Raw genomic sequence first — 17,527 nt, 5'->3', positions numbered from 1 at the left:
ATTTATATCTTTCATTTTGTCACAGACGTCTTCTCGGCACTTACAGTTGAATATATGGAGGATTTTGGGCTTCATTTAAAGGGGTCCATTCATCCAAATTTCCCTAAATTTACCTCCAGTTTTATGTGGTCATGCAGATAGTTTTGGTTTTGCGATGTCTGTCTGGTGTTCAAAAAAATCTTTTTTTTCCACAGAAACTGTTGGAGAAATCAGTAGACCGCTGAAATCGGTCACAGCATTTTTATAGGGATTCTTTCTTTGTAACACAGTAGTCCCAATAAAACCCTTCCACAGCTTTAATGGGAAACACGGTGCTGCAGATGTTTTTAGTCATTTGTGACTATTTTAAGCCCTATAAACAAAATTCCATTCACCTTTGTCATGGAAAGTAGGAGAGGGGACGATAAACGACAAGTATTTGCCCAGACTTGAGAAAATAACACCTAAATTATCTGCATGTCAGGATACCACAAGTTTTCTCTTTTGTTTTGGTGCATTTCTTTTTTTATGAGTTTTCAAAATATAAAATTGTATAAAATAATATACAAAATCAGCATTTGTAGAAAGGAAGAAAACCACCTCCTTCTTTCACAAACCCATTAATTTTCCCTTCTCACTCAAATTATAGATATACTTCAATTATATATATTTATTTGTAAAAGTATCGTTTTTTTTCCTTTAACAGATGTCCCCTTGGCGCCCACCCAGCTGAATATTTGGAGCAGTTTGGACCTCAACTTAAAGGGTAAGTCGCCCTCAAAAACATATTTTATTACTGACCTTGGTTTTGAGAAAATTAAAAAAAAATAAAAATTCAACAGCAACATATTTTTTCCCAGACAAGATGTTGGAGTTTTAATCATTTTTGACTGGTTTGAGAGCCTTAAAAAAATGCCATGACCTTTGTCATAGGAGGTTGAGGAGGAAATAACAAATGACAGATATTTGTCCATTTTTGAGCAAATAACACCTAAATAACGTGCATGTCTCGACTCATAGAGCCCCGCCCCTAAATATGCATATTTTTCAGCCCTGATAAAATGTAGACAGGTGTGTTATATAAAAATTCACCCTTGTACAGTTATCACAAATATTAAAATCAGCTATAGATACCAAGACCAGTTTTTGTACCAGGCTTAATTTTTGTTGTAAAGTTGGGAATTTTAACACGGAGGTCTATGAGGATTGACTTTGTTTTAGAGCCTCAAGTGGCCCTTAGAGGAAATGCAGTTTTTGGCACTTATGCTTCATTTTTCGGCCTCTGAGGCTGCAGCTTGGTATGGAGAGGAAAAAACAATTACAGCAACCAAAAACTGTTTCAGGGTACATTTCGGCACATGAGCATTGTTTTAAAACAGACCTTTAAAAAATGTAAAGCTTTCGTTATAAAGATGAAATATTGTGTTAATGCACCTACAGATAATGACAGCTCCTTTCTAAAATATTTTTTTTTGTCCTTTGCTGCTTTTCAAATCACAAAATTTTGGCTAAAATTGAAAATAGGATTACATAACACCCTCTCTTCAATGCAATTCCCATTCAAATCCTCACAGTGCTTTGACTGTCCCACCTTTTATCCCGCGCGCGCGCACACACACACACACACACACACACACACACACACACACACACACACACACACACACACACACACACACACACACACACACACACACACACACACACACTTGCACGTCTACCACCGTCACATCCCCTGAGAGCGAGAGGCCCTTCCTCTCACCCCGGCCCAGTTAGATTTGTTTCCTGTGCGACAGCCCCTCATCCATCTTTTTGACAAAGTGCCTTCCAGACAGCGGCTGATAATTAATGTATAGAGCAGAGCGGGGAGCACTCTGTCATCCCACCATGAAGTGTCAGCTGCACCAGGCCGCCCTGTTTCTCTCATTCATCAGGAGATTCGTCTGCCTGAGTTTATCTCCAAAAGAGAAAGTGAGCGAAAAGTTAAAGGATTCATGACGAGCTTGAAGGGAAAATATGGGATGTGAAGCATTTTTCTGCCGCCATCTGTCACCGTATTCATAAAAAGTCCGACTTTAAACATTTATCTCCGTTACTTCTGATATTTTATGGCTTTTAAATGTTTAATCTGACTTTAAATCCTGCTTTAAAAGGGCACCGTTTCACTTGATGTAGATATAAATGGCTCATTCTGAGGTAACAAAATAAGGTGATAATAAAGTAATAAAATCATATGAATATTATGGTCAATATCTGCCAAAAAAATGCCCCAAAACCTACACACTGGAACTTTTAATAAACATTTTCTGCAAAATCCCTGCGTCAAAACTCGGGTTAAAGTAATCATACTTTTGAAGTGACCACAGATGTGGCTTAACAGAAAATCTACAAGTCAAACTGTTTAAAATTCAAGCGTTACCGATGGAAAAAACAGCTTATTGTGCACAGCGAACCAGTAAAAACACAAACTGACTTGATGTTTTATTGTTTTATTAACCAAAGAGATGAACAAAGACACACTGAGACGACACGCGATGTAAAATGTATCGACAACAGGAGACTGATCTCTGACATTATCACACTTTGAGTTACTCAAAGTTGTGCAAAGAAAATGAATAATTAAAATCCCAGACTGCAGTCACTTATCACAGCAGTTTGCACTGATTCCCTGAAGAAGTGAATCTGTTTCATACGTCGTTGTTTAACACATCTCGGCAGGCCTGAGCAGATTTATTTATCTTCGGAAAACATTAGGAAATGTTATGGCTTCATTTGAACAAGCTCAGCTTTAGAAAACCGCCTTTAATCAAACCAAAACAACCCTTTACCATTCACGGTGACAACTTCTAACGTCTCATGTAACTAATTTTTTATAACAGATCAAATTTTATTTTCACCTCTCCTAAAAAGCCTTTTGAATAACAAAAAAGTTAGAAAAGCAACAAACTGAATGAGCCAAAATACTCAACATTATAAAATAAATGAAACGTAATTTAGAAGCCGGGACTCCTCTGTGGTCATAATCCCAAAACAACGTGAAGAAAATAAATTACTGTATCAATGCATTTTTTAAGACGTTATGTACACCATTTACAAGAAATATACAATCACATCTTGTGCTGAAAAGGATAAAACATTATTGCACTCAGACATTTACAGTCACGAGGGAAACAGCGTTTCTGCGTACTGTCCTTTAGTCGTTCACTTCACAGTTTTTGACTGAAATACGTAAATTATTCACAACTCAAAGGTACATAACAGTACAGCAAATCATTTATTAACTGCAATATTTACTATAATGCCAGAGAGACATCATACTTACAGAAATGCTGACAAAATATAGTACTGTTTTGTGTGAATTTAAGTCATTTATTTTGACTCAGTTTGTGCAGAGTACAAGACGACTGTAAATTAAATACGCCTACAGCAGAGGCTGCCATGATCGGACCGTCCAGGATGTCGCAAACGCAAAAATTAACGTAAATTTAGTCAATTTTACTTAAAAACAGATCAAATTGTATTTCATTGTCGAGCTGCGTGAAGCCCATCGATTCCCTCAGCCGTCATCTCTGTTTTTATCATGAGACTGCAGCTCTGTTCCTGTGACAGACTCACAGCGACAGAGCTAACTGTGAGCATCACACAGGTAACGTTACCCAGCGGTTATTTAAGGGATAGTTCAGGATTTTTGAAGTGGCGCTGCATGAGATACTTGTGCACAGTCAGTGTGTCTGTGTTTGCAGAAACAAACCCCACATGGGTTAATCAAAATGTTATTTTCGCCTCAAGAAATCAAGATCCGTCTAAGGGGCCGTTTACACGGTAACAATTCTTGCATGAAACATTAAACTTTTGTTGCGGTTTGGCCTTTTGTTCACACAACAATGGCGTTTTGGAGCCTGAAAACACAAAATTTTGAAACCGGGATCAGAGTGTTTTCAGTTGTTTTTGGAGATCCTTGTACACGAGGATTGTTTTCACACTGTCATCATATGAACACTGATTTTTTTTAACGCAAAGAAAAGACTTTTCCACTGTTAGTAGGGCCGCTCTTGTCTAAATGTGGCCGAAGTGGGGGCTACATTTAGAGTACTTTCACCGCTTTACCTCGCCATCGCACAACCTTTTTCCTTTGGCGCTACATTTCTCATCCGCCAAAAAGTGCTGTTAGCGTCTGTTATGCGTCGAAATAAAACTTCATATACAAACTCTCTCAACACAGCATCGACTTAAACTGATGCTGGATCTTTTAGATAGGCCTTTTTAAAGGTGGCTTCAACATCAACCCCTCTATACAGCAGCGTAATACTGAGCTGTCGAGTGCGCAGCTCTGTTTCTGCAAACCGGGAGCGCACTGACCACCAGCTACTGTAATACACTGACTACACACAAGTATCTCATGTGGCCCCGCTTCAAAAATCCACAACTATCTCTTTAAACTGAGCCACTGTGGTGTCCGTGTTAACGGTACAGTATCGAGTTTTTTCAGTCATGTATTTGTGTTAGCCCGCCATGATTTTTGATTTTATGATTTTATGTTTTTGGAGTTGGGCTGTTCATTAGGAGCGCTATAGGAATATATACCGTTCCGTTATTCATGACACCACACTGTCGGAGGGCAACACGTACTCTGTGCAGTGATGGAGCAGCAGAGTGTCGGGCAAAAAAAAAAAAACTGCTCCTCTCGTCCATCGATCCCATCAGCTCTCATCAGATCGACAAATCAATATCCAATCCACGGCTAAAACTCCTCATACTGCTGCTGAGGGAAAAAAGTACTCATGAAGAGCTCCACCTGCGTTCACAAACCCGCAACAACGTCCAAATTTAGAAAGGGGACACAGAATGACAAGAGAGGGACACACATGAAATAAAAAAACGTGATCAGCCAATTCTCCAATTCAAAAACAATTTATCGAAATCTCAGAATCTATGACACCGTCACAGCTTTTTTTTTTGCAAATTTCACTTGCGGTCGCAATGTCATTGTAAAAAAAGAAAAAAAACCCACCTTTAAACATTGAAACATGCAGAACTTTTTTTCCCCAAAGGCTGCCTTGAAATCAGTCATTTCAGCCCACAACAATCCCAAAACAGCCTGCGAGATCCTGGATGGTACACAAATTCTACTGTTCTTCTCGCACACATTCAGTAAAAACAAAAGCAGATCTTTTGTCGTGATCACACTATGAAGGCAGCAATTTAAAAAAGGCCAAGGGAGAGGGTCAAAAGGAAATCACCACCTGGAAAAGATTTGTTTACTGCTGACGTGAACATCATAAGTTAAAGGATCTTTCTCCGAAACCTGATCGAAAACTTTCTTTGATGAACCATCTGATAGTTTATCAACCATCGATTCCACTTTTCTCGTCTGCAGAGATGCGTGAACGTGACTGTAGAGCGTGCAAAAGTTTGCATCGATTTGTCTGCATCTTCCAGTGTTAAAACATTTTATTACCAACTTTTAATTTTAATTGCACTAAAAGCATCAACCCTGTTAAGCAGCGATATGAACTGCAAACCTTAATGGCCAGGTATTTAAACTGCGACTAACATGTTGGTATAAACAAATGTCCAGTTTCTCGTACACAGGTAATGTGCGTTTAAAATGGCCTGATTCCATTTTGTTCCCCAAGTTGTTATTTAAAACAAACCTTTTCTTTCATCCAGTGTCCTCACAGAAAGTCTAATTTGGGGCTAAAATGGCACGTGGTCCATTTGTTGTCTCTGCAGGTGTCTTCTACCAGTGTCTCGAGTCCACCAGCTCCGGTCGCAGACTCAGCTTTTTTAGCGTCTCGTAGCCGACCACCATGACGATGGCAGTGGGTGTGGATGAGATGATGCGTGCCGACAGTCCTTTGGTCATTCCCCAGCAGCCCTCCTCTTTGATCAGCTGCCTGAACGTCTCGATGACTGAGGTCCTCCCTTCAACCTAAACAAAACACACATACGGTGAGTGTTGTGTTATTAGAAACCACGAACCAGAGTCAAAGCCTGGCCTAGAGCTTAACGATACATACTGAATTATTTGTTTTATGTCTGATTTTTGTTTTTACGTGATACGTAAAATGTCTACCGGGGCTGCACGATATTGCGATTACGATATGGGTCACGATTTCACTGGGATTGGTAATTTTTTAGGGGTTGAAACAATATGTGAATTGGTACTGAACAGTTTGGTTTTCGGTTTGGTACACACGATGTACCGAAAAGTAGGTTGAATTATCCTGTTATATTTGCAAAATAAAACCAAAATGGGAATTTTTTGAACCATTACACCCCTTTAAATTCTGCGGTAATTACTTCTATTAACATTTCAGATTAATGAGGTGGTAAATGTGTTTATGTTTAGCTTCTCCAAGACATTATTCCTATCAATTAATACTCAATATTTACTCATTTTGGTGGTCTTCTTCAAAGCATAACTAGTAAACTGTTATTCAGCAGAACGCGTAACTAGAGCACGACTTGTGCTCTCTTACACTGGACAGAAAAAGGTTCCCTGATATGTAAAGATACGCACACACCAGAGGAGTGATATGATCATTTAAAAGACATGCAATCATATAAAACACAGCTGATTAATTATTAACATTTATTGTCGGCTCATAAAAATCCTTTAAACATAATGGACTGTGCACTTCAAAGCACTTTTCTGACAGCTTTCTCCACACGCACTGAAGAAACAAAATGCATGTTTTTCTTATGAATTAAGCATAAAAAACACATCGCCACATGAAAGCTGTTGAATTATACTGACAGATGTGTAGTTACCTGCACTCTGGCTCTGACCACGTCCATTGGGTTGGTGACAGTCGAGGCAGTAGCGGCGGCCAGAGGTCCGGCCATGGCTTGTAGAATCAGATGAGGGCAGTCACTGGGAGCCAGTTTAGAGAGTTGCTCTGCAGAACGTCACACATGCAGAAACTTATTTACCAAACTGCTAAAACTAGAGGAATTCATTCTCACTGCAGATGTTTAAATGCACTGGGAAAATTTACAAATGTAAGACATGCCAAAACAAGCTCAGGGTTTTAACTCCTTTGTGACTTTGGCAGATTGGCTGGATTTGTGCCAAAAACACGGGGAGAGGGCCAAGAGCAATCTAATAAGAAACGGCCCAAAAATAAGCCTGAAATTTAAGAACATCTACTAGAAAATTGCCTGAAAATAAGATTACTAAAACAAAACAAATGAAAAAAAAAAGGAAAACAAGTAAGAAAATGACTTTAAGAAAGATGTTATTTAAAAATGTTTTTTTTCTATAACATAACTTTTCTTTTTTTTTAATTATAAGAGTGATTGTTTTCTGGACTTTTCCCCCAGTTTTTTTGTAATATCTAATAACCCTCCCAAGCTATTTACTTGTCGCTTTTTGTACATTTTTTTGCTATTTGCCAGACATTTTTTGCTGAGTTGCTCATTGTCCTTTTCCCCTAAAATTTTAAAAGAAATCAAATCAATATTCTCAGATTTCAGAGGTTTAAATGTTTGTGAAAGGCGTCCGAATGCAGCACAACAAAACTGATGTCGATGCAGATGTTAAAGGTTTAACAGAAGGTACAACCGATTCAGTACTTTCTTATTCTTTGTAGTTTAGAAAACATTATTTTCAGTCGCTTACCAGCATAAAAATGATAGAAAGGCCACCACACAGCGCTGTTGGGGATATAAGTGAGTAGAGAAGCCACATATCCTCTGTAGAAACCCCGAAAACCATCAGCAGCAAAAATCTGAGCCATAATGTTCCTGGTTTGGCCGAACACTTTTTTGGACTTTCCAGCCGCGGCGTTTGAACTCAGTCGAAAGCGTGTGAGGTGCTCCCCTTGGCCCTGCATCATCAGCTGCTGAGAGACGACGTCTATTGGAACAGTGATGCTCTGAGCGACCAGGGAGGCCGAGCCGCCCGCCACCAGTGATTTGACGGTGTTGTCGTCAGAATACTGGGAGACGTACTTCCTCACCAGCTCGTAGGTGGTGATGTAAGCCTGGCCTGAGATGAGCGTGAAGGTGTTGACCATAAATCCGCGATAAAGCCCTCGAATGCCCTCCGTCCGCAGGATCTTGAAGAAGGCGTCAAAGGTGCCGCTGTAGAGCGACTTCCCCCGCTGCACCTGAAGCAGAGTGCGGATGAGAGTGGCCGGGTAGACGGTGGCCCGGATGCTCATCGTCATGAACACCCCGAAAGAGTAGAACTTCCTTTTGTCGAGGTCCTCCCACTCGATGATCTGGATGTTCCTTTTCTGCTGCATCCTGCCGGCTGTAGGCGGCCCCTCATCAGACTGATTCCTGCCTGACGACACAAACGACAACAGTACAGTCAGTAAACTAGTGTTTACTTAGACTGAAAGATAATTTTTGACCTTGGAAAGTGTAGTTTGACATCTCAGTGAAAACTAAAATATATATATTCCAATGAAAACATGAGCTGCAGCTGAGTAGTACATTTTTTCCCTCGGCTTATCTATGTAAGAGTCAGAAGGAAAGAGAGCGTATCCTTGTGCCCTATAGTTTCCTAAATACTTCTCCTGAAAAAACACTGAATTACTTGTGGTAAAAAGTATGTAAAGGGAAACTACACCCATTTTCAAACTATAATATCATATGTCACATTTATATGGTCTAAGACTGTCCAAAAATATAAGAAAAAAATAATCAGCTATCCCCCAAAGCCTCAGGGAGCTATTTTTATTTATTCAGTTTTATTTAAATTTTTACTTAACTATAAAAAAAAAAAAAGCTGGAAACTTGCTATAAATGATGTTTCAGTTTTGATTGAACACTTGTTAAAGCAAAGTTTTATGTTGGAGTTTGATATATTCTGATTCTCTAAATATTGCAATAGTTTTTCATTTTTTATTGTAAATACATATTAGGTTCAAATATTGTTTATCGGTCACATTAACTACTAATGATCGATATCTGCCCTAAAAAAAGCGATATTAATCAACCCCTAATATGAGCTCAGTCCTCTACAGTGATGCACCAACTCCTGACAACACTGATCATTTCTTTCATTGTATGAAATTAGTTATTAATGCTTCTTGAGCGATGATATTGATCTGCAGTTACCTACAAGTGAGAGTTCAAAGGTCATGCTTCAAGACAACAAGCTGAAACTACCTGATCCGATGAAACAGTTTTGGTAAAACCAGTGAAACATGTCGGTGTTATAAACGCGTTCTCACAAATGTCGCTTTTCTTTGTCACCCAGTATGTAAACACATTAACCAGCAACACCAGTTTGACCCCAGCGGCGTTAACTGGTCAGAGGACACTGTGTCCCCGAGCTGCTGTGAGACCAACATAAAGATGCATGTGTGTGTGTAAACTAACAACACTTTACAAAATACGCCAAAATGAACTCCGCGTGTTTAATAGATGTCGTCAGCTGCTGGAAATGTTAGTTTACGTGTTAGCTAACGCTGAGCTAGCACTGGCGTTAGCATCGTTAGCGAGCACTCACCTCTCCGGACAGATGTTTATTTTAGGCTCATGTCAGCGTCGGTCAGACTTTAGACATCGTGTCAACAGCTGATTAAAAATATTAAAATATGAGTATCTTCATTCGGGTTCTTACTGATGTTATAACGACGTAATAGTTAGCTGCCTCCTGGCTAGTGAGCTAACTTCCTGTTCCCATTCAAACGGCATGCTGCTGAAACAACCAATGACACGGCAGAGTTTCTTCTTCTACTCCTTCCGGCTCTTCTTCTTCTTCTTCTTCTTCTTCTTCTACTGCCGACTGACCACCGCACACCTGGAGGGAAACGCCATAGACGTCTGAGGAGAAACACGCGTCTTAAATTCATCAGATAAGTGTTGTATTTCAGTACATTTACACAACTGTTGCACTAAAGTACGATTTTCACGAAATTATAGAAACGTCCTAAAATCCAAGAAATCACCTGAAATCCGAGAAATGTCCTAAAATCCTTAAACCGTCCTACAATCCTGGAAACGTCCTAAAATCAGAGAAACGTCCTAAAATCGTAAAACTGTAATAAAATCTCAGACAAGTCCTACAATCTGAGACACGTCCTAAAATTGATTGCAGAAATGCCCTAAAATCCTTAAACTGTCCTGAAATAGAAACGTCCTAAAATTGTAGAAATGTTCTGAAATCCAAAAATCTGAAAAATGTCCTAAAATCTGAAAAATGCGCTTTTTTAAAATGGTTTGATACTGTTTATCACTTTGTGTGTTTTAATTATTTAAGCAATTTATTTTAATTTCATTTCACATTTTAACTTTTCACTTTCATAATTTTATTTTTTCTGCATTTTATTTACTTTTTATTTATCTTTATCCTTTATTTTGATTTATTTTGATATTTTTATGAAATTAATTTTGCACTTTTTATATTTTATGCTTATTTTATATTATTTAAATGGTAATTTTAACACTACAAATTTGATCAATGCACCCAAACAATGGTAAACCACATGAGCTACATAGCCTAACTGTTCCTTGTGAGTGAGCATGTGAACCAAACCATTTTTATTTCATTTTACTTTTACTTTACTATACTGTATTAAAAAAAACAATAATAACCATATGTAGTTTTTATAAGGAAAACTTTAAGTATTTTTACTCACCTCTTTATACACCTGTGCCCCTACCAAACCTAACCGCTGAGGTGGGAGCTTTGGTTTAACGGGGGGAAACACTATTCAACGCTGGAACACAGTTCAGTACAACAGCGGTGTTTAGGATTTAAGCAACTTCATACTTTTAGTCCTCCACATTTTGGAAGCAACATTGTGTGTTTTACTCAGTATTTGTTTAGTTAAATAAACCAAAGTGTTGAAACTAGAAACAGAACCATACTCTCTTTCTAATTAAATATGCTTGTAAATATTTTACTCCTTATTGAGTTTATTGTTAATATTGTTATCATTAGAATATAAAAAGAATTTTAAGAAACTGCACAGAAAAAAACTCAAGCCTATCAAATTGCAAGTGTATGATTTTTTTTGTCTGTATATATCTTATTATTATTATTTTATATTATTATTATTTTTTGCATTATTTTGGCCTTTTTAATGAATATTTCATTCAGTTGCTGCTGTCTTATTTGCCGCTGCAACATAATAAATTTCCCTCACGGGATTAATAAAGTATTTCTATTCTATTCTATTAAAAAGTACATTTGTAAACGAAAAAACTAATGGTAAAAAAAAATATTACTGTCTTTCTATTGAAGTGGTGCTTATATGGGCCATTTATTTATTTATTTATTTATTTATTTATTTATTTTAACCATTTTTAGACTAAATATACATTAACTAGTAGATAAAATAGTAAAATAGATCCAGTACTTTATTTTCCACCTGCTTTAAACTGGACGCAGTAACGCGGTCTGGCCGCTCCTCCGGCCGGTTGGCGGCGCTGCTGAGCGGCTTTGTCACTTCCGCAGAGTCCCGGCGTGAGCGAAGAAACATCAAACTGAAAGTAGTGGATCTTCAGTCTGTGGACAACTAGACTCTTTTTACAAAGGTAAGAAAATAATGTTTCACTATTTACTACAGCACTGGTTTGTTCCACCACTTTTTTACGAGTATAAATCCTGTTTGACGTCATTTATTCATTTATTTTGAGTGAGCTAGCTGACTAGCATGCTAACGGACTAGCATGCTCAGATATTGCAGATTCATTCAGTTAGCAGTTAGCCTCAGAGCTAACTTAGCTGTCAGACACAGAAAAGTTGACTATAAATCGTTGTAGTGAGTAAACACGAGTGCAAATAATTTATCAAAGACTTTATTAACTGTTTATGTGTTTAATTTGCTTGGAAGTAGATATGTACTCCTGTATTAAAGTAATTTAAACGCCTTCCGTGTTTGGTTTCTGCTCAGTTTTCCATCATCTTACAGCGTATGTTTTATTTTTCAGGACAGTTTCACTGACGGGAAAAAATGGTAAGACACATTAAATATTACCTTTAATAAATAAATCTCGTGCATGCTCATATCTGCCACAGCTTGTTTCAGTCGGCTAATATCTGTATTTCTGTGTTTAGTCTCGAAGATATGATTCCCGAACAACCATATTTTCTCCTGAAGGCAAGTCCTTTTTTACCTTTGACATTTTTATATTGCTCACACCATTAAATTACATTGAAACCATAAAATGATTTGTGCAATGTATTATACAAATTCTCCATATATTTGGAATTTCTGTGGTTAAGGTGTTGATTTTAAATTTAGGGAGGATTTATTGTCAGATGCTGCAAACAAATAAGTGAAATTGAGCTGCTCGGACCCACCGACTGTGCTGATAAAAGTGTTTACATTTTATTAACTACACAGTAAAAAGCATCAATATTCACTGGGATAATCTCTATCAGTAAAATCAATGTAATTTAAATAAAACAGTGTGCTTTATAGTATGTGCAAACAACGCAACCAGAGGTTATCTTTCCCAAAACTAGATGGTATGCAAACTGTAGACTATGTCCTGCACACTGTTTTACTTGCAAAAGAAATGAATTTATTTCGAGATTTCGGTATCTAGACTTTTATCAGGCAAGCTCATCAGAGGGTCTGTGAAATTGAATAGATAAAATTCAGACTTTTATATTTAACAAAATGTAATCTGAGCTCAACAGTTTGTTCTGACCCTGGTAGAAGTCGTTTTTCAAAAAAATCTTAACTTGAGGTCAGCATGTTTCTGTGGAAGAGGAATTCATTCATGTAAGAGAAACAAAAAAAATCATCTCTTTTTTGAAATTCACAAGATGGTTTTAAGCATTGTGAGAAGTTTTAAGAATCTTGTTAAGTCTGAAAAACAAGAGTACAATTATTTCCAACTTTAAAAAAAAAAAAAAAAAAAAAAAATTATGTTGATTCAGAAAAAAACAGGCAAATTTTCTTTCTCAAGTAAACCGCTTAAGTATGTTTCAGATGCAGAGGCCTTTTGAGGGTTGTTTTTGTTTCTGGCCAAATGTGATCAATATAACCCGTGTGGGTGTAATTTACAGGACGCCTGTATCAGGTGGAGTATGCGATGGAAGCAATCGGACACGCAGGAACATGTCTGGGAATCCTAGCAAACGATGGCGTGCTGTTGGCAGCCGAAAGACGCAACATCCACAAACTGCTGGACGAGGTTTTCTTCTCTGAGAAGATCTACAAGCTCAACGAGTACGTGATCAGGACTGCAAAGTCTCAACCCAAAAAATGGACACTTCTTAACATTCATAAAAACAGTTAACCCTTTTCAGGCTAAAATGGTACTGAGGTTTGTGTGTGTGTGTGTGTGTGTGTGTGTGTGTGTGTGTGTGTGTGTGTGTGTGTGTGTGTGTGTGTGTGTGTGTGATAATGTTTTTCAGAGACTTGGCCTGCAGTGTCGCCGGGATCACATCAGATGCTAATGTACTGACAAATGAGCTGCGGCTAATTGCACAGAGGTGAGAAAAACCTGCCAACCATTTACATTTTAGGGCTGTCCCAAAAACTTCTTTCTTCTTTCTTTTGTTTTGAACGAGTCTAAAATTATTTACTCGAGGTTATGGACATTGAATGCAATTTTTCCCTTAAAATATTTTAATGATAACAGAGCAACTACATGAAATAACATAAGCGTAAACGTAGTTCTGTAGGTACAACTTTAGATTTGTTGAAAGCCCTTTGGGACAGAACTACCAGTCTGCTGAATAGTGATCTGGATTTACAGATATTTGATAACTCCTGAACGTTTGTTCCTCAGTTTCCACCAATTTATCTGTGTCACCACCAGCAGCTGACCAGTTTATTTTCCCTTCAGGTATTTACTGCAGTACCAGGAGCCAATCCCCTGCGAGCAGCTGGTGACAGCTCTGTGTGACATCAAACAAGCTTACACACAGTTTGGAGGTAAGATGCACAGAATTACACTTCTTTTTTGCAATCAACATATTGTCAGTTTTAACAATTACAATTTCCGTCTTGAGAGATATTGACATTCTCATCTCTGCGTAAAAACACGGATGATGGCGCCCCTTTCTGAAATACTTCCAGAGCTATCAGTCAGAGTGACGATTTTTGTATTATTGCTTTCTCATATCACTCTTAATTAATGTAAACTGTTTAATTGGCCCATTATTTTTGAAACCACCTTTTACATAAGCACCTCTCCTTCCTGTCAATATCAAATCTGGCCTCCTCTGGCATTTTTCTTTTGGTATTACTCCAGAGATGGAGGCCCGTGCTATTATTAATGTTCTGTTGTTTTGGGTTTGGTGGGATGAGAAGGTTTGTAGTTTGTTTTCATGCTGTTTTTTGTCTTGCACACACTCTGTATAGTTTTATACCTGTCGTGCAGTGTGTGAACTTTTAAAATTTAATAAAAAATATTCCTGATTTTAAAAAACGCAGATGTATTTTGGCATTCTGTGACAGCTGTGTGGTTTGTTTTAACAGGTAAGAGGCCGTTCGGTGTCTCTCTGCTGTACATGGGCTGGGACAAACACTACGGCTTCCAGTTGTACCAGAGTGACCCCAGCGGCAACTACGGAGGCTGGAAGGCAACCTGTATCGGCAACAACAGCGCCGTGAGTCTGCACTGTGTGCTCTCCTTCTGGTTTTGGTCAGAATTTGGTTATAATAGTCTTATTTGTATCTCGTGGTGAATCTTTTACTCTTTCCCTGTATGGTGTTTGACGCGTTGACGTCTTTGCCTCAGGCCGCAGTGTCCATGTTGAAGCAGGACTACAAAGAGGGTGAGATGAATCTGTCCTCTGCTCTGGCTCTGGCCATCAAAGTCCTCAACAAAACTATGGATGTCAGCAAGCTCTCCGCAGAGAAAGGTGAGCTTCAGAAGTATTTTTTTTTTGTCATTTCACTTACATATTCTGATTTGTTTCTGTGAAATCAAGGTGTCACTGACTGTGACCCATGGAAACCTGGGGAAATTGTCTCGATTTCTTTCAAATGCACAGAAATAAGACAAGAAATAACCAACGTAACAAGAAAAAAATTAAATTACCTGAAAATTTACAAAAATAAAAAAATTAATTGCCTGGGGAAAAAGAAAATTGTGTAATAAAAATAACAGTATTGTTTTTATTTATTTTTACAGACACACACACTCACAAATATATAATTTAATTCCCCAATAACTTAATTTTATTCCCCCTGTAACATAATTTTAAATATAAAGTTCAAATAATTATAGTTTTCTGTACTTTTCTCCCTTTTTAAGCTCAGTTTCTTGTCACCTTTTACTCATTTGTTTCACTGCTGGATATGAGTTGCTGATTCCCCTTTTTTAAACCTTTTTTTTACCATATTTTTGGCAGAAATCAAACCAATTTTCTCAGGTTTCAAAATGTTTAATTGCTTGTGAGATGTTTGAATGCAGTTTGAAAAAACTGATGTTGATCCAGGTTTTAAAGGGTTAAAAATTGGAGCATCTCATGACCTTTTGTAGCTCTGCTGAAATGGAAATGGATGTCAAGTTTTTAGAGATGTTGAAATCTTTTAGGCACTTGATGTAAACAATAACACAATAACACAACAACACAATAACACAATGCTGTATCGCTCCGTCTGTTTCAGTGGAAATTGCCACCCTGACACGAGAAAACGGAAAAACGAAAATCAAAGTGCTGAAACTGAAAGAAGTCGAGGAGCTCATCAAAAGACACGAAGCCGAGGAGGCCAAGGCTGAGAAGGACAAAAAGGAGAAGGAGCAGAAGGAGCAGAAGGAGAAAGACAAATGAGCTAAATAATGACGTTTTCCCCTCATGTCACCAAATCCTGTGTTGTTTTGTCTTTTACATTAAAAGTTTTGTAAACTGATGGACGTGCCGTCTGTGTATTTGTCATAAATGAAGGGACACGCTTTTATAAACACATTTTCTAACGAATTTTACACATCTGTTAAATGAAAATTGGGGGGAAAAAAACATTTTAATGCTTTTTTAATCCCTTTAATCACCGTAAATGGTATGGACAAAAAAAAAAAAAACAGGATCATGTAAAGTTTACTGAGAAACGGGTACAGATGTTACAGCCTCAGCTGGACTTAAAGCATGATGGTACAGAACTAATGATTGTCTTATTCTGTATTTGCCGTACATATAGTGTTTGTATTAACTGGGGAGGGTTTTTTTTTTTTGGCCACATGATGGCGCTATTAACCCTGCTGATGCACCTTTACAGTGGTGTGCTGAGTCAATGTGGACGAGCCTGTTTAATTCTGTAATTTTACGCAACCTATTTATAAAGAAATGAAATGCTATGATTCAGAGTATATTGTAATACTGCACTTAAAATAAGTTTTTTAACAGAATACCAAATGGGAACTTTAGAAAGCAAGTAAACTAACTCTTCAGGATTTTTCAAAAACAACTGCCTGTGCAAGTAAAACACCACATCCAGTTAGTAAACTAAAAAGAAAAGCAAAAACACATCATTTTTGTCCCGATTGTGACACATTTGTGTTCTAAAGGATTTTGTTATTTTAAGATTAAAAATGACATTTGTCTTAAGTCATTGTTCATATTTGATAACTTTTAATAAATAAAGCAATTTGTACAGGGGCAAATAAAGAAGGAGCAGCTATGCCCCAGATCCATTTGTGCGACTACATTTCGGGGGGGTTTTTATATTGAACCACCTGCTCTTATACCAAAGCAATCTCAGATAATTATATTTTGGTTTTTTTTTCTTTTTTCATTAATATTTTATTTAACATTTCTCACTTTAACAGTGTCACCTTTGCTGCATGTCAATAAATTACATGACTCATAAATATAATAAATAATTAAAAAATATAACAATATAATTATAAAAATGAATTGCTAAATAGAATAATAGTAATAATAAATAAATAAATACAAATAATTTGCAAAAACAAAATCAAGGAAAAAAGAAAAAAATGCTTAAAAAAATAAAATAAAGTAAGGGAAATAAATCCATCATACTAAATGTATATACACAATGATCTTCTCTGATCAACAAGCAGAAAAATAGCTCTCAGACACACATGAAGTGTTCGAGTGGGTCTCATGCATGCGGTTTACACTTTACTTCATGATCTGTGCATTCCAGCAATGTACTCAAGTAGTCTCCCCACTTTGCCGAAATAGAAATAATGCCAAATACTTACATTTGGTATGAATGAAAAGGTGAAACTCAACCTTTAAACATCACTATCTGCATAAATAAGCTGAACACAAACAAATAGTCAAAACAGACAAGAAGTCAGAGTAAAAGTTTGTCAGTTGTGTAGTTTCTGTCCAGTAAGACTGGAGCAGTTTCAATGCTGGGTTAAACATTTAGTTTTGGTATAAAACACAATATAAAGTCTTTTTCAGGAAGAAAAAGAGTTTTAAAAACTGTTAACTAACTGTTACTGCTTACCACTTGATGGCGGCAGAGTTCCCGTATGGTATTTGTTGAGGATGACATGCTGCTCTGTGTTGTAAAAAAATGTCATTTTAGGTATTTTTATAACAGCATTGATCCACAATCAAGATATTTGATCTCCAAATAGTGCACAGCTAGCACCGTGAATAATGACAAATAGAAACTATGTTTTGTTTTAAAGCCAGTGGTTATAG

General features: G+C 37.3%; 2 protein-coding genes across 2 annotated transcripts; one reads left to right on the top strand and one right to left on the bottom strand.

Annotated features, from left to right (window-relative positions):
• Positions 1-5,209: 5,209 nt before the first annotated feature.
• On the bottom strand, positions 5,210-9,674 carry LOC121946038 (solute carrier family 25 member 44-like). Its single transcript, XM_042490449.1, has 4 exons — positions 9,446-9,674; positions 7,604-8,272; positions 6,754-6,881; positions 5,210-5,911 (listed from the first exon to the last, which is right to left on the bottom strand). Exons 2-4 carry the CDS (start codon positions 8,229-8,231, stop codon positions 5,720-5,722), a joined length of 948 nt encoding a protein of 315 aa, XP_042346383.1. The 5' UTR covers positions 8,232-8,272; positions 9,446-9,674; the 3' UTR covers positions 5,210-5,719.
• A 1,725-nt stretch (positions 9,675-11,399) lies between these two features.
• Positions 11,400-15,761, top strand: LOC121943136 (proteasome subunit alpha type-4-like). Its single transcript, XM_042486570.1, has 9 exons — positions 11,400-11,478; positions 11,875-11,900; positions 12,002-12,044; positions 12,962-13,124; positions 13,313-13,390; positions 13,747-13,835; positions 14,382-14,512; positions 14,644-14,767; positions 15,519-15,761. The coding sequence occupies exons 2-9, from the start codon at positions 11,898-11,900 to the stop codon at positions 15,680-15,682; spliced, it is 795 nt and encodes a 264-aa protein (XP_042342504.1). The 5' UTR covers positions 11,400-11,478; positions 11,875-11,897; the 3' UTR covers positions 15,683-15,761.
• Positions 15,762-17,527: the final 1,766 nt, after the last annotated feature.

The sequence above is a fragment of the Plectropomus leopardus genome, chromosome 1, assembly GCF_008729295.1.
Source record: "Plectropomus leopardus isolate mb chromosome 1, YSFRI_Pleo_2.0, whole genome shotgun sequence".
NCBI classification, from domain to species: domain Eukaryota; kingdom Metazoa; phylum Chordata; class Actinopteri; order Perciformes; family Serranidae; genus Plectropomus; species Plectropomus leopardus.
This window is presented reverse-complemented; position numbering and strand designations above follow the sequence as displayed.